The sequence below is a fragment of the Pteropus vampyrus genome, unplaced genomic scaffold, assembly GCF_000151845.1.
Source record: "Pteropus vampyrus isolate Shadow unplaced genomic scaffold, Pvam_2.0 Scaffold22, whole genome shotgun sequence".
Taxonomy (NCBI): Eukaryota; Metazoa; Chordata; class Mammalia; order Chiroptera; family Pteropodidae; genus Pteropus; species Pteropus vampyrus.
This window is the reverse complement of record NW_011888803.1, coordinates 14,545,192-14,568,356: the sequence shown is the minus strand read 5'-3', so window position 1 is coordinate 14,568,356 and position 23,165 is coordinate 14,545,192. Positions and strand designations below refer to the sequence as shown.

At 47.6% G+C, this 23,165-nt stretch overlaps 1 protein-coding gene and 1 pseudogene across 7 annotated transcripts in view; one reads left to right on the top strand and one right to left on the bottom strand.

Moving 5' to 3' along the window:
- Positions 1-23,165, top strand: part of BCAR3 (BCAR3, NSP family adaptor protein) — a 203,505-nt gene that overhangs the window by 172,237 nt on the left and 8,103 nt on the right. For all 7 annotated transcript variants that reach the window (XM_011355671.2, XM_011355669.2, XM_023528123.1 and 4 more), the window contains 7 exons: positions 2,246-2,374; positions 4,755-5,197; positions 8,428-8,531; positions 9,582-10,237; positions 15,266-15,381; positions 19,763-19,934; positions 22,901-23,012. In XM_011355671.2, coding sequence (XP_011353973.1) covers positions 2,246-2,374; positions 4,755-5,197; positions 8,428-8,531; positions 9,582-10,237; positions 15,266-15,381; positions 19,763-19,934; positions 22,901-23,012 — 1,732 coding nt within the window. The remainder of the gene's footprint in view (positions 1-2,245; positions 2,375-4,754; positions 5,198-8,427; positions 8,532-9,581; positions 10,238-15,265; positions 15,382-19,762; positions 19,935-22,900; positions 23,013-23,165) is intronic.
- On the bottom strand, positions 22,425-22,543 carry LOC111736802 (annotated as a pseudogene).

Sequence of the window (23,165 nt, the reverse complement as noted above, 5' to 3'; positions counted from 1 at the left end):
GGAGTTAGGACAGAAGTAACAAGACAGCTGATTTTATTTTTTTTGTTAACAAGTATAAAACAGTATACCTCAAAAGATGGAGTGAAAGATTGTTGCATATAAACTGCTAAAACATCTGATGTTTAGGAGAGATGCTGAGAAAGAGAGAGCGGGTGGGGGTGGGGGGAAGTGGCCTAAGTGTTGGGCATCGGAGAGAAAGGAGAATCCAGAGAGAAATGCGGGAGGGTACTCTTTCAGAAGAGGCTCACAGGACGCAGCGCAAAAGAGGTGGGCCCAGGATGCAGCGCAAGGATTTAGGCTGGGCATACGGACCATCGGAATACCTAAATAGGGGCCAGGGTCACAGTATCCTTGGGATTTAGTTCAGCTGCCACTGACAGGAACACCCAAAATAACGGGCTTAAACAAGACAGACTATCACGTGGAGGAACTGCAGGCAGGCAGTCTGGGGCCAGCGTGTTGACCCCACAGCTGTGAGGGACCGGGGCTGGTTCTTGCCTCCTGCTCCCCACTCCTAGGGTGTGGCTTCCTCCTCATGGTCCAGGACAGTGTTGCAGCTCCTGGCATCACATCTCAGCTCAGAAGTTTCACCAACACTGTGGTTTACCCTTCATTGGCCAGAACTTAGTCACCAGGGAGATCTGCTTTAGCTGTATCGGAACATGCCCAGATAAAATAGGGCTTCGAATAATTTGACAGTAAAGAGGTGAATCTCTATAAGTAAGAAAAAGCCATAGATGTTCTTCATCTTGGGGTATTTTTGTTCATTCAGTGAATAGAGTGCCTAATATATTTAGGGATTGCTTGAGGGCTGCTGGGAAGAAGGCAGGTGGGTTTCTGCTCTTGGGACACTTATAATTGAGTGGGAGGCAAGACAGACAATAAACTAACAGTAAATGTGGCCCGGTTGACAGTCTACATTCTATACTCAAGTCTTTCCAGTGAGCTGTGTTCAGAAGCACCTGTATATAATTAATGATCAAAGCAGACATTGTCAGACGTCACTGCCTGCAGGCATCTTGGGCAGCTGACATCAGCCTCTCTGACAGAATTCAGCTTATCAGACACTCCTGCCTGCACTGAGAAGAACAATGGTGGGGAAGAGCAGGAGGGGGAAGTAAACAATTAGTAAACCAGAGCCTCACCTTGAAAGTGGCCCCTGAGTTATTCTGCTGCCAGTGCCTTCATGGGCCAACATGCCCAGAAAGACTCAAGAATAAAAATCCTCCTGTAAAATCCCAAATCTGTTTTCCTTTTCTTTGGCGAAGAGGGATTTGAGGTTCTTTCCCTGCTAAGGTGCTGAGCAGTGTGGTGAGGATAGTTTTGTGGTTCTAAAGGGCTTTTGAGGACAAGCTGGGGAACTTGGGAAAACACAAGGACATGGCCTTTTCCTGCTTCCATGACCTTCAGTCAGCTGTCCCTGAGCCTGGTTTTGCTGGGAACTGGGCAGGTGTCCAAGTTCACATGTTGAAAGTGAGCATGAGTTTGAAATCGAACGGAGAGCCAGTGTTGCCCACCCAGACCTGCTGTCCTGGCTGCTGTGCAGTGACCTAGATCAGTGGTTCTCAAACTTTCTGAGGTGAAGGACCAGTTGTTTGTTTGGATTTAAAGTTTCGATTTCCAATCTGTCATAAAAATGAAATACTAGAAAAATGAAATTAAAGACATATAAAATATAAATGTAGGCTTCTATTAATAGATTCAAGAGACACAAAATTATTCTATCCAATTGCTCTAAAAGTCTCCAAAGCCTGATTCAGTTCCTGAAATGGAGTTTGCAGAGACCTCAGGCCACCACTATCGGCCTAGGACCGTGGGCCAGTTGGGGACTGCTGTCTTTCCCAGCTCCGTGTTCAGTTCCCAGAGCATTTCTGATGGAGAACGAGGAAGCTCCCCTGTGGCCTCAACGTGCCTCATATCCACACATCTCTCTCTCTGGCACCCCTGCCCAGCTCCCTATGTTTTTAACTGCTACCTGAGTAGACTGATAAAAGGAACGGCCTGGCTGACTCTCTTATCACAGTCCCCTGTGCAGGTGAAAGTTTTACCACACACTTACAGCCAGAGAAATGAAAGGTCACAGCTAATTGTAATCATTATCCAGGCTCCCCTACCTGAACTGGGCTTTGGGCACACTCCGGTTCGATTGGCGAAGCGGCCTACCACAAGGCGGGTAGTCAGTCATCCTCGGCTGGCCTGGCCGGCCTGGGCATGGTGGAAAGTCACTGTCAACCCTGTGTTGCAGTTCTCCAAGGAGAGGCACGTCATGGACGGAACCCCAGAGAGGCTGAGGAAGGAGCTGGAGGAGGAGCTGCTGCTGAGCAGTGAGGACCTGCGCAGCCACGCCTGGTACCACGGCCGCATCCCCCGACAGGTACCTGCCAGCTCCCCGCCAGCGCACGCGTGGCTGTTCTCAGACGACGCCCAGATCGATGACCCTGCAGGGTCACACATCAGGGCCACATGGAAGTGAGCCTCAGTTTAGCCAAAAACAGATACTACAAAGTGGCCCAAGTGACTAACTTAGGCCTATCTCTAAAGACGCCTTAGGAAGAGCTAAGATCAGAAAAGCAAAGGGCATCCCACACACCCAGTGAGTGAGTGACGGAAAAGCAGGTATCTCTGTGGGCGGTAAGCACAGAGTGGGCAGGAGGCAGCAGCCACAGTGCGGTACCTAAGAAGTGCAAGGCCAGGCTGTGGTTCAGATGATTGAACTCTAGGCCAGCCACCTGCAGCCTCGTGCCCTTTGGAGTGTGTCCTTTCTAAGGCAGTGGCTTAATTTCAAGGGAAAAGAATGGTATCGTGGGGGCCAGTGGCACAGAGCAATGAGGCCTCCTATGCCCTAGTATGGCTGGCAATTCTTCACTCTCCATCCTTCCCCTACTCGACCCCCTGGCCCAGAGATGGGGAAGAAGAAGAATTATACCAGTGACCACAGAATCATGGGCTAGAATGTACTTTGTGTGATTGTTGTTTGGGTGATAGCCATGAATAATGTTATTTTGTTTAGTAGTATAGAAATTGAAAAATAAAATAAGTACAGAATTGAGGTACAGAATTTTCTTTGGGTTTTTATTGTAACCTGTTCTGGCTGGTCATTCACCCAGGATAACATGACAGGAAAGGGGTGGGTAGGAGGAAGGGCATCATGTTGTGAATTATTTTTTTAATGTAGCAGATTTCTTAGCACTATAAAAGAAATAATCCTTATTCTATCTTTTCCTCTTTTTTTTTAGTTTAAAATTGATTGCAGAAAACACAGGGAACAAAAAAAGAAGAAAATTAAACTCTCACCCATAATTCTCCCTCCTGGAGATAGCCACTGTGAACATTTTATATAAACCCTCCCAGACTTGTCTAAATTAAGGATGAGATCATACTGCATATGCTTTTTGGTAGCCCACTTTCTCCACTTAATAATATATCCTGGGAATTTTCTCCAGCTATAAAATTTTCTTCTACACCATTCTACATTGTATGTATGTTCATCGTACACATGCACCATTATTTATTGGGTTCTCTGACAAACATCCTTTAAGGTAACTACTATGTTCATAACTATAATTATTTCCTCAGGCTCGATTTCAAGAAATGGAATTTCCATGTGGAAAAATATTTTTAAGGCAAAGATGCAATTTTAAAGTAACCATGGTAGCATGCTATTCTAAGCTAACTGATTAAATGTTGGAATGGCCTGGAAAAATTGTCAGAGTTTGTAAAACCAATGACTGTCCCCACCATTCTTCTCCTTATTGTGATCATAAAATCTGTTTTCCACTTGCCATGGGTGTAAATTCTCAGCTATACATTATTCCAGATCGTCAGTGAACATGGCAACAAAAATCATGTGGTAGCTAACATTTTACACTTTTAAATCGTTATAGCTGTTCTATAGATAACATCATCCCTGTTTTACAGATCACGTAACTGAACCACAGAGAGAGTACGTAACTTGTCCAAAGACACAAAGCAGAGGCAGAGTGCAAACCCAGGCAGTCTGGCTACAGGAATGACCGCGGTGCACCTTTTGCTATAAACATCAGCATCCTCATAGTTAGCAATTTTTGAGCAACTACTGTGTTCCAGGCACTGTACTAGTGCTTTACATATATTATGTATGCAAATGTATAATCCTTCCACTAACTTTGTGAGATGCGGGACCAGGCCCAACTTTGTTCCAGGCCCTCCAGTATCAATATGCTCAGAATTGTTGGCAGGAGAGATCAGATCCACTAGACACTAATTTTCTTATTTCTTATTTTCTATCGCTTTATATCCTTCAGGTATGTATAAATGTCATCTTCTCATGACACCCTTTTGACCAACTTGTTTAAAAGGACAGCTCTCATCCCCTCCCAAGCACTTCTTTTCTCCCTTCTCAGTTTACTTTTTCCTTAACTTACGACATCTGCTATACCATACCTGTTACTTATTTATCCTCACTAAAATAGAATCTCTCTACTCAAAATAGAAGCTTCAGGACAGTGGGGACAGTGGGGAGTCTGCTTCATTCACTGCTATAAACCCAGTGCCTACCGTAGTACTTGGCACATAGTAAATGGTCAGCAAGCAGTTCTTAAATGAACAAATGGGTCTTCTAAGAACTTGACATTTGAAAAAAATCAAGAGCCAACTGAGGAAGAAGAAACATAATGGCATTGTCTTCCGCTGGCCCAAAGAAGTGGGGGAGAAATGCGGCTTTTAGAAGGAATGTACACTTGCCTTTCCTACTCACCCACCGTTTTGTCCCCAAGGTGTCAGAAAAACTTGTGCAGCGAGATGGCGACTTCCTAGTTAGAGACTCTCTGTCCAGCCCTGGAAATTTTGTCCTGACCTGTCAGTGGAAGAACCTCGCTCAGCACTTCAAGATCCGCCGGACGGTCCTGCGGCTCAGCGAGGCCTACAGCCGCGTGCAGTACCAATTCGAGATGGAGAGCTTCGACTCCATCCCCGGCCTGGTGCGCTGCTACGTGGGCAATCGCCGGCCCATCTCCCAGCAGAGCGGAGCCATCATCTTCCAGCCCATCAACAGGACGGTGCCCCTGCGGTGTCTGGAGGAGCGCTATGGCACCTCTCCAGGCCGGGCCCAGGAGGGCAGCCTTGGTGAGGGAAGGCCGGACGTGGCCAAGAGGCTGAGCCTGACCATGGGCAGCGTCCAGGCCCGAGAGCCGAGCTTGGCCAGAGGAAACCTCCTCAGGTAGGTCAGGGCCTCCTCAGGTGGTGTCGGGACTGTGAGGGGGCACTCCGGATGCACCCGTGCTTGGGCAGGCAGATGAGGAGCTCACTCTGGAACAGAGGAGAAATAAAAGATGTTAATAAGATGCCAAGTGTTACTGGGATAGCTGTCACGAGGCTGTGCATGATTTGTTCCCGATCGAGTTGGTGCCAAAAATAAATGATGGAGTTGCTGAGGAAGGCGGGGTTAGCCAGGAGAGATTTTGTGAAGAGGTAGGATTCTGGCTGGTCTGAAGGCTAGGGGAAATATGGATAGATGCTGCAAAGGAGGGTGTTCCAGGTGGGGTTCAGCCTGAGCATGCGGGTAGAGATAGAAAGGGGCAAAGGTGGCTTGGAGTGAGTAAACAGTGGGGCTGAAGCAAAGGTTCCACGTTAGGGGCTGGCAGGAGTAGGCTTAAGGGTGACCCCGGCCAGATCTCAGAGGCCTTAATGCCAGGCTACAGAGTTCAGGGGAGCCTCAAAGATTCAACATGGTGAATGGGGTATCCTAAGAATAGACTTGGATATGCAAAAGGAGCGAGGGGAGAGAGAGGAGCTGCAAGACCAGTTTAATGAGTCGCGGAGGTTCAGGAACCAGGCTTCCCAGGACTCTTCTGCATTTGGGGAAAGTGGAGAAGGGCAGCCGAATACCACAGGAGGGACCAGAGTATGTAGACTTTGGAGGAAAAACTGGTTGCTCCATCTGAGATATGACTGTGTGCTTGCTGAGTCCCAGTGTTCAGCAACAGTTCTGGGGTTCGGTGGGGGAGTTAGGCCTGAAGGCTTAGATTAGGGCTTGGTTCACGTGGAAAGGGTGGTTGACTCAGAAGAAAAGAGATTCCTAAGACGAGATGACAAGAGCCTGGGTCTGCATTCTGGACCTTGGGGAATGGAGGAGAGTTCAGAAAACGGCCCCAAGGCAAGACCCTACTGTCAACTACCAGCAGCGTGCCTATATTTACGTAGGACCTGTCTCTTGTGCAGCTAAGAGTGCGTGTGCACATTGTGCATATTATCTAAACTGTGCTAGGAAAGGAAAGCAGGGAAGAGGTAGGCATGGTGGGCAAAGACCAGCCCCCGGCCCCTCAAGTTACACAGCTCCCTTCTCTGGCTCTAAGCTTACACACTTAAGCCAACATGTTTTATTCCACTTACTGGTTTTCTTTCTGGACCAGGAAGAAATGTCGTAAACTTGTACTTTCTAGACTGCAGAAATTCAGAAGCATGATACAGGACTCTGAGTCACACAAATTAAGGCCGCCCTACTAGGAAGTTCTGGGAGATGCTTATCAGTGTCTGGCTATGGACCCCGCCCGCCTGGGCACAGGTGCTGGCCCACTGTTTACCTGGTCAGCCTTGGGCAAGCTACTTACCTGCTCCAGGCCTCACTTTCTTCATCTGGAAAAGCAGGCTTGTGAGGGTTAAATGATTTACAATATGCAAAGTGCTTAGAACAGTGCCAGCACATAATAAGGGCTAGCTAAGTGTTAATAATCATAACAATTATTATTTTCTAGGGGCAGTAGAATGTAAGACTTAGGGCAGTGCAGGGAGGGAGGAAAAACTTTTATCTAAGATATTTAGAAATTCTCCTTTACACAGTAATAAGATTGGACTTGAAGTCCCTTAAAATATTAAAGGGGTACCCTTTCCTTCTGTTTCTTTTGGGAGTTGGGGTTGGCTGCTCAACTGATGAACAGGGATTCAGTGTCATGAACAGAACCAGTGTAGTTGTCAACACAGAGAACCCCTGCCGAGTACGGTCCTGGGAGGAAGGCGTCCTGGTCTGCCCTCAGAGACCTGAATTTAAAATATAACTATTTTTTTAAGATATGTAATGAAAGAAAGGCTGAGAACGTCTCTAAGTTAAGGAAATAGGCCTAACAGAGCCACTCTCCTGATTGCCCTTTGAAAGCAGAGCTTCATAAGCTTTGTCACCTCTGGGCACAGGCAGCAGGCCCAGAAATGTCTAACCATGGGGGTGGGGTGGGATCAAGGGAAGAGATGGCTCGACGCCCTGCCCCCACCCCTTCAGTGGCTCTTGCACCTTCATTGACGTGGGGCCCACTGGTTGGCTGGCAGGCAGCCACCTAGGCAAAGGTGTGAGCTCTCAGCCAGGTTGCATTCCAAGTCCACATTCTGGCCAGTGGAGTCTGACTGCTCCTGGTGATCATTGCTTAAATATCTCTTCGCAGAAGCCAGTGCCTTTTGGAATTTGACCTCTGCCCTGCCTTATCTCTGAGGGGTTACTGGAATTTCTCTGTTGCTGGGAGTTTGGTTTTTTGTTGTTGTTTGTTTGTTTGTTTGCTTTTGAGGCGGGTACAGTGTTTGGCTTTTTTCTTTGGTGCTTGCAAAGGTAGGAAAGAACTTTGTGCTTTCTGTAACATAAGCTTGTGGGAGGGCCGATTAAAGTTCATTACAACTTGGCTGATACGGTGCTTTCTCTTCTAGCAAAAGAGATTTTGTTCCTCAGTGCTAATTAGAGAAATTCCCAGTCTGAATTGGCAAGGGACAGAGGAATGCTAGCTAATTGTGTCGTAAGTTATGTTCCACCTTTTTGCTGTATGGCTGTGCTCTGTGCCTTCCAGCTGCCAGACAGTGACCCCAGGTGACCAGGCTCCTCCTCCCTTTTCCCAACTCGGCAGGAATGAGGCTGGCTGTGGTGTCCCCTCCCACTCCCCGACCCCCCATGCATCCAGGAGGATGGGTAGGACGGCCTCCCTAGGTGATCATGTGGATTATTTGGGGGACTGGAGATTTGCACTGAAGTAGAAACTGCCCTACAGCTTCCTTCCTAACTGTGATACTGTTATGTCATGATGGAATCGCATGTTAGTTAAATGAATTATTCCTCCTGGGTCTGTAAGTAATTTCAGGCTCTGTTAAAAGTACACACTCAAGTTCATCAGATTTTCCTGAGAGTATTATGAAACCTTTACCCTGCTTTCTCAATGGGATGGAAAGGCTCAGAGGAGGCGTCCTAAGACCTAACTGGATTGATCGTGGGGATGTGGAGATGGAGCCCACGGCACAATTATGTACTAATCGCCCCCATCAGCAATTTCTTCCTTTTGCAGACATTCCTGAACTGTTTGGCTATGCCATAGCTCTCTTATTCTGAGCAATCTTCTTTTTAAAGAAACTTTCCATGACGCTGCCTAAAGATTTTTTGATTTAATGACACATTTCTACCCCATTTGTCTTTTGCATCAGAAATAAAGAGAAGAGTGGCAGCCAGCCTGCCTGCCTGGATCACATGCAGGACAGAAGAGCCTTATCCCTGAAAGCCCACCAGTCAGAGAGCTACCTGCCGATTGGTAGGTCATTGGGAGTTCTCAGGGAGGAGGGGGACAGCATGACCCTGATTTCCTTCAGGCCGTTTGTCCTGGTCACCTAATTTGGGAACAACATAAGGCTCCATGCGTACAGGTTTGTAGGACTATACCCAGATGCGAATCTCTGAGCTGGGCACTTTACGCTAGATTTAAGCCTCGTAATGAGCTTTCAAGATGGGCATGATTAGTCTCTTTTCGAGGCACAGAGGTTAAGAGAGGTTAAGTAACTTGTCTAGAGTCATCTATCAGGTCAGCGGCTAAGCCAGCATTTGAACTCAGGTTTTCTGATTCTAAGCCCATTCGCTAACTAGTGGTCTTCATGACAAATGAACGTACCCCCATAGTCCACTCCCAAGGCAGAAGGTGGGTGGGGGGATCCTCGAGCTCCTGGTGGAACAGCTGTCCAGAGACCCCTCTGCCTCTCCATTCTCCTGTGGGATATGGGGAAACCAAGTAGGCAATTCCGTCGGTTGCCGTGAGATTGTTCTTTATTATTTTTATAGCTGACCCTCCTCGGCACTGCAAGGTGATTTTCCTGATGCCCTTAAACTACTTCTCTGAGGGTTATCTCAGCATCTTTCTCTCCCTCCTTAGTGTGTCCCTAGCTCTTCCTTAAAGTTGCCTGGGATCCACCCTGGCTTGGAGAGTGACTCGGGGATCTTTATGTGATGTGGCTAAAGACTTCTGTTTCTTAGGGTGAGATTAGGTTACTCACTGTCCTCCACATTCAGTGTATTCCCCTGTTCTAACTGTCCTCACCTTCTGTGACCATAAAATGACCTTGTAGCCCAGCTGTCGGAAGTCATTGGGATTTAAATTCCCCCAGAACTGTGAGGTGGGGCCAACTTAGCCTTCAAAATGCTCTGTTCTTCTCTAGATTGGGCACGGGGTAGTCACACTAAATTATCTTTTGAGGGTGAAAATTGAAACCCAAGGGCATGAGTTAAGGTCCGGGGTGCTGTCACCTAGTTTTTCTTGTTTTGTGTTCTCCACTCAGCTGAGCTTTTTCTGACCCTTTCTTATTCTCCACAGGCTGTAAGCTGCCCCCTCAATCCCCGAGTGCGGACACGGGCCCCTGCCCAAACTCACCCGTGTTCAGGACGGGCAGTGAGCCCACCCTGAGCCCAGCGGTGGTTCGGAGGGTCTCCTCGGACACTAGGGCAGGGGAGGCACTTAGGGGCTCAGACAGCCAGTTGTGCCCCAAGCCACCCCCCAAGCCCTGCAAGGCACCCCTCCTCAAGGCTCCGCCGTATCCATCCACCTGTCTCAACTCAGAGGCCAACTACTGTGAACTGAACCCAGCCTTTGCCGCAGGCTGTGACAGGGGAGCAAGGCTGCCCTTCTGTGCCCAGGACAGCTATGTGGAGCTGCTGACAGCCAAGCAGAACAGGGCGCCGGGCCCCCGGAACTCTGGCACCAACTATTTGATTCTTGAAGATGATGACAGGGCAAGGCCTTGGGAGCCGCCGGTGGCAGCGCAGGTGGACAAGGGGCAGGAGGATGAGGTCAAATTTGTGATGCCCCTCCTGGAGACTACCTCCTCATTCAGGCCCAATGACTTTGAGTCAAAGCTCCTTCCTCCTGAGAACAAGCCCCTGGAAACAGCAATGCTAAAGCGTGCAAAAGAACTCTTCACCAGCAACGACCCCAAGGTCATCGCCCAGCACATGCTGAGCGTGGACTGCAAGGTAGGTGCCTGGGCAGCGGGGCTTTGTGCTGCGGCTTTCGGAAGTTTGGAAGAGAGGGATCAGTCTGCACTCACTGTGCCTTGCCCTTTGAGTGCTTTGCTCATAGGGAGAGTCTGAAGATAACCCGAGCGTGAGGATTTATTTAAGGGGTGGGAACCCTAGGCCGGGACAACCTTTGCTCAGGGAGGAAGCTTGTAAAGTTCACCTTGAACAGAGGGATGGCAGGCTGCTGCCGAGGGCCATGCCTCCTTCCCCACCACCCCACTCCTGCTGGTGTCTGGAGCTGCTGCAGAATCCTCCTAGGTGGTGGCTGATTTTAAAATTCTCCCCTGGCCTCAACTCTGTCAGAACTGGTAAAGTCAAGTCCAAAGGAAAGTAGATTGTAGATGAAAATGTAGTTTCTGGAGTAGCAGAGCCTTGGTAATGTGTGCATGTGTATATGTATGTATATATACACACACATACACACATACACACGTATACATATTATATATTTATTATTATTGAAATGGTATTTAAGATAAATAAACAGTTTTAAAATTAGCTTGATTTTTTATAATACTGGCTGAATTTAGAAATATAATTAGAAAATGTAAATTAGAAAAATTATAAAATACAGATTAAGAGAAAAAAATTTAAATCACACAAAATCGAGTTTCCTGGTAATCACCATTGCTCACATTTATTCTGCATATAGAGGCATGTAAATTATTGCATGCAGATCTGTTTACCACAGAAATGGCACCATCTGCACATACTATTCCAAACCCTGAATCTGTCATCAAGCAACATATCATGACTGTCCATGTGACTAAATATATGTTTATATCAACATCATTTTTGATAGGAAGTGTTTCCTTTAGTTACGGGTGGCTTCTGTTCATAGGTGGACCCCAGGCAGCCTCATTCTTCAGAGAGATATTTCTAAAAAGCAGGTGTCTCAGGCTGGGGCGAGCCCAGCCCACTCCTCAGCATAGAGACAGAGCTCTGCATTTAGCCACAGCTGAGGCCTTTGTGAGGTTTTAAAGCCCTTTTTCATTGGTAGCTCGGTGAAGTCAATTAGCTTCAAAGGTCAGGGCTTACTTAGGAACTGGGTTTTCCTAAATGAATTTCCTGGGTCATGAATCATGGTAGGAAATCTAGTCTCTGAGCACCCCCCAGGGAATTCTCCAGTTGATCGAGGGCTCACATGGGGGGCAGGAAGCCTCCCAGACAGCCTTAAGGAACATTAGTCATTGTTGACTGTTCTGAGGGGGAGGGAACCTTCCTGAAAACACGACTGAGGGGTCACGCAGTTGACCTCATTGATAGAGCAGAAAGTGGTCCTTGGGTGTCGGAGGAGGCAGGGAGGGATGCTGGGCAGGCCCCGAGAAGACAGCCAGGAAGGGGGCTGCTCGAGAAGAGCAGGCCTGTTCACGTGGCCGGCTGAGTGTCCTTGGGCAGTGCTCACGAGTAGTCAGATAATTTGCTGTGTTAAATTCTTACTTTAACTCCAGGTAAACTGGTTTGGGCAGTAAGAGGATATCGGATTCCTGTTCTAGTAAGTAACTCATACTGGGCCCTGGATCTGAGAGCAGAACCATGCCAGTGGGCCAGGAGCCTGGCATGAACCTGTCTGGGTTCTCCGTAGAGGAAGCTCCTTGTGGAAGCATGGCTCTGGATTCACAGAACAGCCTAGTTCCCCAGGAGCCATGAACCCTTCTTCCTTGTGGCCTCTGGCCGGGCTTGGTGGTAGTGTAGGAGGTGAGAAGCCTGAGCACTCTTTGCAAGGGGATCTGGAACCTTCGCACACTGCCTTGGCAGCCATGAAACTAGAGCCCAAGTCTGTTCTCAGCAGAAGGAGCATGCAGCCTGCCCTCTTTCTTGTTCTGTTTCTCTGTATCTTGTCCTCCTGGTGGGGCCCCACTCTCATTTGGTTTTAGGCACCCCTGGAAGAGGGGCTGGACAGAGGCCCCAAGGCAAAGACTGGAACAGGAGCCAGCCGGCCTCTGCCTGCCCCCAGGCCCTAAGGGCAAAGCTGTTATTCTTCCTCCCTCTCAAGTCCACTGCCATTTCCTTATCCTCTTCCTGGAACCACTGACTTCAGGTCTTTGCCAACAGAGCAGGCCCAACCAGTGAGTCTGAGAGGGAAATAAAACAAGGGCTGTTGTTACCCACTCGAAATACAGTGGCAGCCAGACGGAGTCTCCTCAAAGTTAAGAATGGGCACTGGGCAGCATCTGCCACCCCGTGCACAGAGCCCAGGGCTGACACCCAGACCATCAGAACAGTGGGTGGTCCTGAGCGTCTGTCTCAAGGCTACCTGCCCAGCAGTGCTCAGCTCTAGTCCTGGGGCTGAGGTGGACATCCATGAGGCATTCCCATCCTGCAAATGGGTACCATCCTGTCCTCACTCACCCAGAGTGCGGCCACTCTCCCACCCACTTGTCTTCACAGTGGCTAGAAGTAAGGGCCAGTAGTTAAGAGTGCGGCCTCTGGAGATGACCTGCCTAAGTCGAACCCCACCCTACTTGCCTCTCCTGGTCTTTCTCTCCCTATAAAAGGAGGAAAATAATGCCAACTACCCTCTATACCATCGCCTGGCCCAGGGTGAGGCTGAGTAAATGTTGATTGGTATTACGTATTCAGCCTTGATCGAGCGCCTACTGAGGGCCTGGCCAGGCCAGTTCATGGTTGGGGAGGCAAGGAGGGACAGTGATACAGGAATTTAGACCACAACCCGGGTGGGAAATGCTCTGTAGGGTTAGGCGCAGGAGCAGTGGGGCCTCTGAAGCAGGGTCTTGAACCTGGGGCAGCTAGGCAATCAGGGTGGGGATGTCTGAGATAAGTTTTGAAGGCTGAATAGGAGTTGGCCGGATGAAGAACGCAAAAAGCATCTTCCAGGTGGCAGAAAGCACACACATGCAGAGACTCAGATGTCAAAAACCGTGGAGGGGTGGGGTTGGCTTATGGAAGATTCACTCTGTGTGAGCAGTGAGGGTGGAGTGGGGGAGGGCCTGCAGGTCTCCGATATTTTTCGGTCTCTAACTCTGGGCTCGTGCTAGGTTGCTGCCTTCAAAGCAGTTTGCAGCTCAGTGAGGAAGACAAGCCTATAAGGACATGGTGCAGTTCAGAATTCTTTGCTGAGAGTAACAGAGACGGCGAGCGGGTCCCGGGGAACTCATCGCAGTTTAGAAGGTCCCTTGGCAGCTGGAGGAGCACCAGATCAGGCCCCCCGTTAGGGCTCCCCCGCGTCACTGCAGCAGCTCCGGAAACAGTGGGATGAGGAGCAGGCAGAGTTTAGAGATCCTGCAGGGCCAGGACAGCTAAGATTAGAAGAGCAGAGGGAGGCTAGAATGCCTCATCATGAGGCACTGATGTCACCCTGTCCTGTCAGGCCCAGCTCATGGTAAATGCTCTAGGAGTGTTCATCCCTCTTCTGTATCTGTGAGCTGCGCACCCCTGGGTGTTCCCAGAGGACCCAGCCCAGGCCCTGCAGGTGAGCTTAGGACCACCTGGCCCCTTAGGGCAAGCAGGCATCGGCATCTCTGTGTAAAACCCCATTTACATTGAAGGAAAAACATACTGGAGGCTTTTCTCTCAGAGCAGAGCTCACTCTGGATGCTAGTTCTTCCAGAACAAAATTGAATCCGTGATAAGACTTTGAGTCTTGTTACACACAGTGTGTATGGACTGGAGGGTGCCCCATAGATGTGCTGGGTTTGGAGCCTCTGACAGGTCAGCTGTCTAAACAAACAAGCAAAGTGTGTGTGGCTGTAGTACGCATCTGGGCTACCTCACCATGGGCAGGGTATAAATTTCTTTCCAGAGATCAGGTCAGAATTCTTCCCCCTTGTACATGGTCATTGATTCAAAACTTGTATTTTCAAATAGCTTTTTGGAATTTTAAGGACATCTGATCTTTTGCGAAGTCCTAGAGAAAGGTGAACTTAGCAGTTGTGTTAGAGAAAGGGAAACTGAGGGCCAGAGGGCACAGTATGAATTCTGCATCCTACTCTGCGGTCTGGCCCCTGGATAGCTCATTTCCACAGGCTCATTTCCCCAGGGCTGACAGCAGGTCCTTCCTCAACCACAGAAGTTAAGGGTCAGGGTTAATGATATCAGCTTCCAGATGCTTTGGAGGCCTGTTATGAAGACATCTGGACCGTTCATATGCCCAGAATAATTGTAGTCAAGGACAAGCTCCACAGATCGAGGAGAAGAATTGTCCCGTGCCTGCCACGTGTCCAGGCTTGGCGAGACCCGTCGTATTCACTGACTGGTAGCACTGTTAGTGCATCAGTGTGCTGTGAGGCATCATTAGCCCCGTTTTAAATATGGACTGACTCCATTGTAACATTTCAAGGTAACATGTAATAACTATAAATGGTCAACTAATAAACTGTGATTACACCCTAGAAGGAGAGCTGGCTAGGACAAAGATTTTCTTTAAGGGAAAGCCCTTGGGGGGAGAAGTGGGTGTGTTTGAGTCCTGGGGTTTCAAATCGCTATTCACGTTTCTAATGGGTTCCAGACGTATGTGCATTTACTGAGCCCCAGAGAGGCCTAATTAGAGGTGATAGCAGCCAGCCCTGCCGTTAAGCGTTAAGCGAGAGCGTGAATGGCGAAGCACACAGCAGAGGAGCGCTTGAGTGCAATTCGGCGTTTCCTCTGCAGGCAATCGGTGGGCTCTGCGCACTCACGGCCCTGCTGTTGGCAGCAAAACGTTGCAGCAGGATCCAGCCCATGTTAGACAGAAGCTCGAGGAACTGTAGTTCTCTGGCTGGGCGGGAACACCAAATCTGCAGATTCTGCAGACCAGTTTAGCTGCTTTCCTCCCAGGTTTTATTTTCCAGTGTGTGTATTAAAATTCTCTAAATATCATATAAAAACTGTATTTTTTTTGGATGCTGCTGCTCAAAAAGAACTGCAACAAGTAAAGTCCATCCACACTGTCCCAGTTCAGTGTATTTCCTTTCACATACTAAATTCATGTTCACAGCAAGCCCACTTCCGGATCCAGTGTACTTCAACTTGTGTTCTTGACAGGTTGCCAGGATACTTGAAGTCTCTGAAGAGATGAGGAAGAGCATGGGCGTGAGCTCAGGGCTGGAACTCATTACCTTGCCTTATGGCCACCAGCTGCGCCTGGACATAATCGAAAGGTGAGCGGTTTCCAGCCCTTCCTACTCCTCCTGGGCTGTCGGAGCAGCAGGTTTCAGAGCAGAGAGAGGCACAGCACCAACTGCTCCAAGGGTGTGTGGCCCTGGGCCAACTTGTCCCAAAAAGCTTAGCCAGAGAATTTGTGGAGATGCACAGAGAGACAGCACAGAGGAAGTCAGGGAACAAAGAACACGGTCCTGCCCCTGCTCCAGGAAGGGGCTGGAGGAAAGAATGGATGATTGGCCTGTGGGAGCAGAAGTCGCCAAACTTGCCCACCTGGGGTCAGAGCGGGGGTGCTGTAGGCAGGCAGAGCACTCGAGCATCTTGCCACAGAAAACCTTGCCTCATTGCACTGTGGCTCTTTTGTCTTTTAGAGTTCAAGATTGCTTTAGGAATTAAGTGGGAGTTTGTGGGAAAGTTTAGGAAGAACGCAGTCTGAACATTTTCTTTGAGGGGTGGACGAATGGAGGATCCGAGGTCAGAGGATGATGGCACTCGCCCTGGCTGTCTATTAAAACCCATACACATGAACGCTGGATGTTTAGAAATTGGAAAGACAGAAATAATAGCAAGGCACATTTTTAAGAAATCGCTAGACTTGATTCTCTCATTACCATAGAAGTTGGCCTTTCTGACACACACAGAAAAGACAGTTGATTTGGGCAACACTATCTTGTTAAGTTTTCTGTTTTTCCAACCAATTTCCCAGTTGCCATGACACACATGTGGGTTTGAATGGACAGCCAAGGGCCCTGGCTTTTCGTGAGAAGAGGGCAGTGATGCTTCAGAGTCCAGGGGTCCTGAGTGCCGTCATCCCCTGCCCGTGGCTTTCCAAGATGTTCTAGGTCATAGCACCATCCAGCGCAACTTTCCATGATGGCTGAAATTAACGGCACCCACTAGCCACACATGGCTGTTGAGGGATGAAATGTTTTATTTTACTGTTTACTATTTTAACTGTAAATAGCCACACGCGGCCAGTGGACAGTGCCTTCCTAGGATTTCAGCCCCTAGAAAGTAAACACTGCCTTTCAAGTAGCCTGGGGGATTGACATCACTGCTTTCAAGGTTACTTGGCTATAAAGTAGATAAAACAGCTCCGATGCCACTGTTGCATCCCACATAAAATACCAGAATGCTGAGTGGAAAACTGCTGGGGGCAGGAGGTTAGGATGTAGTCCGAGCTGACCTTGGTCAGGCGTCCTGGTTGTTTAAAGCCTTTGAGCAATTATAGGTCCAACTTCTCACTTTTCCTACTCTTCCTGATCAGGCTTTTCTAGATTCTAGCCTGTCTCCAGGTATCCTCTTCCCTCTCCAAGACCCGGGGGCCTGGCTTCTCAGTTCCACTAACTTCCCCTCTTTTGTTGTCTGGGCCCAGTGGTCACCGTATCAACAGAGATGAGCTGTGCCACCAACTTCCCCATTTCTCATGTTCTACATATCAGCCTGAAAACTCCCCAAGTTCCAGATCTTATTTGACCAGTGTCATTAGGTGTGTTGGGCATGTGACACAAGCTGAGATTGGCAGGCTCAGGGCTTCTCTCTAGGCTATTTTCCAACTTCCACTCTTGACTACATCCATTTCCTCTTTTTCCTGATTGCCACTTGCCTGGGATCTTACTCCTTGTCTTGTTTCCTGTCCAGGACTGATCTGTGGGTCTACCTGCCAGAGCCTGGGGAGTGGTTTTCTTCATTAAATAAAGGTCAAGGGTATAGAGGTCCTGAAGGGCCAAATGACACCATTGTCTTGTGTTTGAGAATCACATACAAAACTACCCTTTATATTTTAATTTTCCACCTCACCCGTTCCAGGCCTACTGAATAGAGATGTCTTTCATATAACATTTAGTGCCTCCTGCTGCCAACCACTGCAGCTTCTGCTACAGACATGCCAGGCCGAGTTGTCTGTCCCACTTGGGGTACGCAGGGGATTTTAGGCAAACGTTGGTTGAATGAATGGTTAGAATTGCCCAATTAATGACTGATATAATGCAGTCTTAAAGAAATAGAAACTGTGTTTTATTAAGGGCCATTAAAACTGCATTCATTTTTATAAATTATAACACAAGATAAATTAATCTTTATGTCTCTTAATTTTCAGGAATGCAACGTAAAATAGCAAAAAATATGTTATCTAGGAAGAAGGATTATAATAAAATATGTGGCATTTCTTTGGCCAAAAAAAATTAGATCGAATGCAACACGAGAAGTTAATCTACTATTAGTTAAACATCTAAATGTTCGGCTCAACCTTAACTAATACTTTGCCAATGGGTAACAAAACTCTTCAATAAACAACAGATGATAAAAATAGACTTTAAGTCTATCTTAGGATCCATTAATTAAGAAAGATAAGAAATCAGAAAAAGGGGATAAATAAAGAGAAAGGCAAAGAGACAAAGAGGTGGAAAGGACCAAGATACAGAGGGAGAGGTATGTGCATAGAGACAATTTTAGTAATAACTGCTATTCGCTAGGTGTCTGCCAGTGTCCGGCACTTTATTACCTTTATACTCACCACAGTCTCTGTTTCTCACAACTACCCTTGTTCCCATTTTACGGATGAAGAAATCGAGGAGTAGAGCAGCCAGATAACAGCCTAAGATCATACATGCACATATGTACAAACACACTCAGAGACAGCAGAGCTCATTACTTATTTAACAAACATTAGAGTGTGGACGAAAAAGGGGCCACATACTGCACCTGCTAAGCTCAGGGGAGGCCCACACGGCGGGCCTTACGAACCGAGAGAACGAAAGTAACCACACAGGGTGGTCTGAACATAAACATTCCTAACTAAAAGCAGGTCGTGGCGGGTAGTCACGTCCTAGGCCTGTAGCTTCCTTGACAAAGTCAGTCTTTACCTTTGACATTGTCTGTTGTTTTTGTGCCTGCATCTAAGATAACATACCTCTGAAATGTCAGAGTAATTGAAAATTACTTGTCCCCTCCAAGGCACAACTGCTGGCACCAGAACACGAGACCACACTGTTATCTTGTTGCCCACGTACCACCCCTATGTGCTGTGATATTTACTGTCCTGTACCCATCGACATAAAAGTACACATCTCCCTGTTTTGCTTTTTATCCAATCTCAGCAATTTTTCCACTTTGCTTTTTCACGCCTCCCTAATCTACCACCAATGAATTTCATGTAACCCACCCACCCTCCTTATGTCTCCTGCTTTGATTCTAGTGTATAGCATAAGCTGCAAAACTGCCATTCTCCACAGCATTTTCTCAGTCTGTTGAGATTTTGCTTCCCAGCAATTGTCGTCAGTTTGACTCCAGCTCTTGTATAAGACTTTTTCTTAGGCTGGGTGTTCTTTCACAACAAGAGAAACTGGTAATGCTAGGCACTGGACGAATCATGCCACGCTTTGCCCAAGGAGAGTGAGAGAGAGACTGCCATGTGGGCACACAGAAAAGCGTGGCCACGGAGCGACATCTTTTGCTGAGAACTTTCAGGTGGCCCCAGATTTTCAAAGACATGTATTTTAGTAACTGTAAAGCCTTCACCTCCAGCGCTTGTTTCTGGCCCAAAGTAGCCAACTCCACAGTCCCGATATTCTGAGGGAAGGAAAGGAATGGCAGTCTGTGCTGCCTGCCACCAGTGAAGGAGGCTGCTCTGCAACCCCATTCATATCAGTCCCATTGTCATGCAGAGAAAAGATCGCTCTGTTTCCTGTTCTGGGTCTGTGAGGTTGACCCATGTAGTTTAGGATGAGAAAAGGGAGTATTGTTGGCAGACACAAGGTTTCCATTTTGTTAGAGTCTGACCTTACAGGGACATCCTGCCAGTCGGCTATTCAGTCTTTGTCTACGTCTCCATTCACTTTCTGGCCTCTTGACCAGAGCTGCAGACGCTCCATTCTTAGCTCCTCATTCCCTGCTTTGTTCTGATACCCTGGTCGTCTTCCTAGATCAAACATATTCTTTCATTTTTCTGTCCCTTCCATTCCCAGTACAGGGGGCTCAGTGTAGGCGGCCCAGGGCTTCCCCAGGGAAGGGATTCCCAGTGTATTGGGGGCACCTAGTGTCTGCTTGGACCTCTCATGGTGGAAGGAAGGTGCAAAGAGCCACACGCACTTCTGAGGGGGCCCTCTTCACGCCCCCAGGTCCGGGGCTGCACACGGCCCTGGGACATCCGTTATTTTTGACTCTGCATAGTGCACTCACTGAGGCCTTGCCCAGGCCCTGCTGCAGTCAGCCTGGTCGGAGTGGTCTCTCTGTTGGCATGGCAACCAAACTGATCTACCAGCACATCTCAGGGCAAGAGCAGCAAATGGGGCAAAGCCAGCCCTTTCCCTGGCCGGTTTGGTTTCATTTCCTCCTACTCCCATTGGCCCTGGGCCTGACCACTGATCTCTTCTCTGTCAGACACAGCACAATGGCCATCGGCATTGCAGTGGACATTCTGGGCTGCACGGGCACTTTGGAGGACCGAGCGGCCACCCTCAATAGGATCATCCAGGTGGCAGTAGAACTGAAAGACTCCATGGGGGACCTCTATTCGTTCTCAGCCATCATGAAAGCCCTGGAAATGCCGCAGGTAAATTTCCACTTGCTCTGTGCGGTGTTGTGGGCCTGTATATACTTCATGCTCTGCAAAGTGGTCTGCACGCCTATGCTTAGTAAGTCACGGACTGTCTTAGTCAATCTCTAAAGGTAAATTGAATCTTAGCGAAAGCTGCGTTGACCTTAGCGGGCAACCAAGAGAAGTATCCAAAGTATTCTGGCTGTTTTAAAAAACAGTGGGTCATTGCTGACAGCCTGCACTTTCTCTTTGATGTACAATAAGAGTCATCCTCAAAACAATGTTCCCGAAGAACCAGTTAGGATGATATGTGTGTGGCATAAGACACTGCTTCCGTTTGAGGTGTACGAGCAGTTTGGGGGAATGGCTGGGAAACCAAGCCATTTGGAGAGCTCACTTCTGAGAATTCCTAGAGTGGTTTATCTCAAAGAATGTTCCTCGGGCCACCTAAAACAACCCCTCCTATTTAAAAAATTCAGATAATTCAGATTCCTGAAGCATCAGCCATATAACCCCCAATTAGAGTTTCTGAAATGGGCACTTTGAATATATCTGCTTCGACAGGCTGTTTTCCCACTTTCAATGCCAACAATGAAAACCTGTACTTGAAATCAAATGGACCTCATAGAGGAAAGTGGCCTTGTTTGCTTGATTGCTCGGATGCGGCTTTCCCACTTCTGTTCTGCCGGCCCCCAGGTGCTGGGAGGGTTTCCATTACATTTCTGCAAACCTGATCTGTAACCAGTAATATCAAAACCACTCATCATCAAGTTTGGCTTTTTCGTAGCCAAAGATTGTCTCGGAAATCTTGCCGAGTGCACACTGAAATCCAACCTTGCCACTGGGAAAGAGAGCTGCAGTCACATGTCCTGCAAGTCAGGGTATGTTAGGAACATAATTTTCTTGCATTAAAGCAAGGTCACCTTAAAAACAAGAGGCCAAACACCTTAGTTCCTTCACCAGGAACACTTGGGGCGGAGGGTGGTCAATTCTAATTACAACATTCCAAGAGTTTTCAAAATTCTTTAGATGCACTGGAATTGAGTAGGACCAATATTTGAAATAAGCGAATCCAGCCATATTTTCATGATGTACTTACTGCCTTCTGTAATACCAGGGGCTATCATTTTTCACTCAGGTGTTTTTAATTTGTATTAGATTTATTTCCTCTTATCCAAAACTGCCTGTAATTTTGAGGCTGTGTGTGTAGACCTTCAGCCCAGAGCTTCCTCTGAGAGTGGTAAAGGGGATGTTTTCTGGCATTCTGTGGTTACAGTCCATGACATCAAACTCAGTGGTTGGGGATTTACCCCAAAATATGTTAACATGTCCTTGTAGGCAGATCCCTCCCCTCCGGCGGCGTCAGACTTCCCTTCTGGAGTGCCTCAGCAATGAGAGGACATAGTCCTCCAGGGCGTTCAGAGCCCTGGGGTGAGCCAGGGAACTGTTTAGGGAGGGAAGTCGCAGACCCAGGGAAAACCCCTGAGGAGTCATGTCATTTCTGTGTGTCACCACCCAAACCTGCCTGTATACTACAGCCACACATACCGCTTTCTCTTCTCAGCCTCTCATCTCTGGTATCAAGAGAGAGCATCCAGGAGGTGGGCTTAGCCGAGAGAAAGGGCTTCTTTCAGAAAAGTGGGTGCTTCAGGGAGGGGGAAGAAAAGAAGGAGGAATGTGAGAAGAGAGGGCAGCATGGTGGGTGGCCAGAGGGAGACAAGCCCACAGCCTTTCCTTCCCAGCGAATCTGCTGATGCTGATCCCTTCTCACCTTTCACTTGGGATACACAGAGAGCTCTTAGAGGCCAATGAAATGAATCTCAGCTCTGCCATTACCAGCTGTGAAACCTTGAGCAAGTTACCTCATCAATCCTGTTTCCTAATCTGTAAAATGAGGCCAAAATACCTACCTCATAGGGCACTATGAGGATTAAATGAAATCCTTCAAATACCTGACACAGAGTTGGCTCGCATTTAGTGCCCTTTCTCCCTTTCTTGTTTCATGTAGAAAACCTCAGATACTTAGGCTTGCTGGTTTTATGATGTGAGTGGGGGACCATTTATCTTAGGGCAGAGTCAGGGGCATATGTTGGTGTTGACTAAAGTATTCCAAAAGAAAGGTAAAGAAATGAGTTGTGGCATCATATGGCCTGGGCAATCTTCCGTGTGTCTCAGACATTACTACTTACGAGTAAGATTAAAGAGTTATACCTCACATTTCTACATCCTCTCATCAGAATAACCTCCATGGAGGACAGCTGGCAACTCCTCTCAAAACTTAAAATACATGTACTCTTTGACTCGTTTGTTCCACTTCTGAGGAAATTTATTCTCCAGATGTTTTCACGCATGTACATATTTGCAAAATCTTTACAATTTTGGAATAAAAAAGTATGTTTAACATTCTTATCTATTTGATTTTTATTTTTTAGGCGAGGCAACCCTTCATTGACCTCATAGATTGCAAGGACCTTGTCAGTTTACAATCCCTTATTTTATTTTTTATGCCTACAGCACCTGGTCTTCCTAGGTGGCCTCCCATTCAAGTACTAACCAGGCCCGACCCTGCTTAGCTTCTGAGATCAGACAGGATTGGACTTATTCAGGGTAGCATGGCCGTAGACTAACATTCTTATCTATGGAAGACTGGTTAAACTATGGTTTATCCATAAAGTGGAATATTATTCAGAAGTTTAATAAAATAAGGCTATTCTATCCTGTTTTATAGGTACCTATCTAAGAATGATTTCCAAGCAAAGAATAGGAAAACACGTGTCGTATGACATTTATTTACAAGGGGTGTGTGTCTGTGTGTGTGTGTTGAATAAAGTACGAGTGAGGGATTGCCTTTTCTCTGTACGCTCCTTTCAATTGCTTTGACTTTTTTACCATGTGTATCTAACATCTATTTCAAAACTTAAGCAAAAAGGAAATTTTAACACAAGCCCTTTCCAAAATGATAACACATTTCTTTCTTCCAGATTTCAAGGTTAGAAAAAACGTGGACTGCCCTGCGGCACCAGTACACCCAAACTGCCATCCTCTACGAGAAACAGCTGAAGCCATTCAGCAAAATCCTGCATGAAGGCAGAGGTGAGTGCAGGGTCAGCAAAGCCGGCCTGGTGATTGCCCTCTTGGTGTCTGTACCAGTAGGTTGTATCTGCTCTGGTTTGATCAAAGCATTTAGCAAGGCATATTATGAGGCCCTGAGTTATCTGCAGGATTGTTGTTGGGTCAATCAAGGTT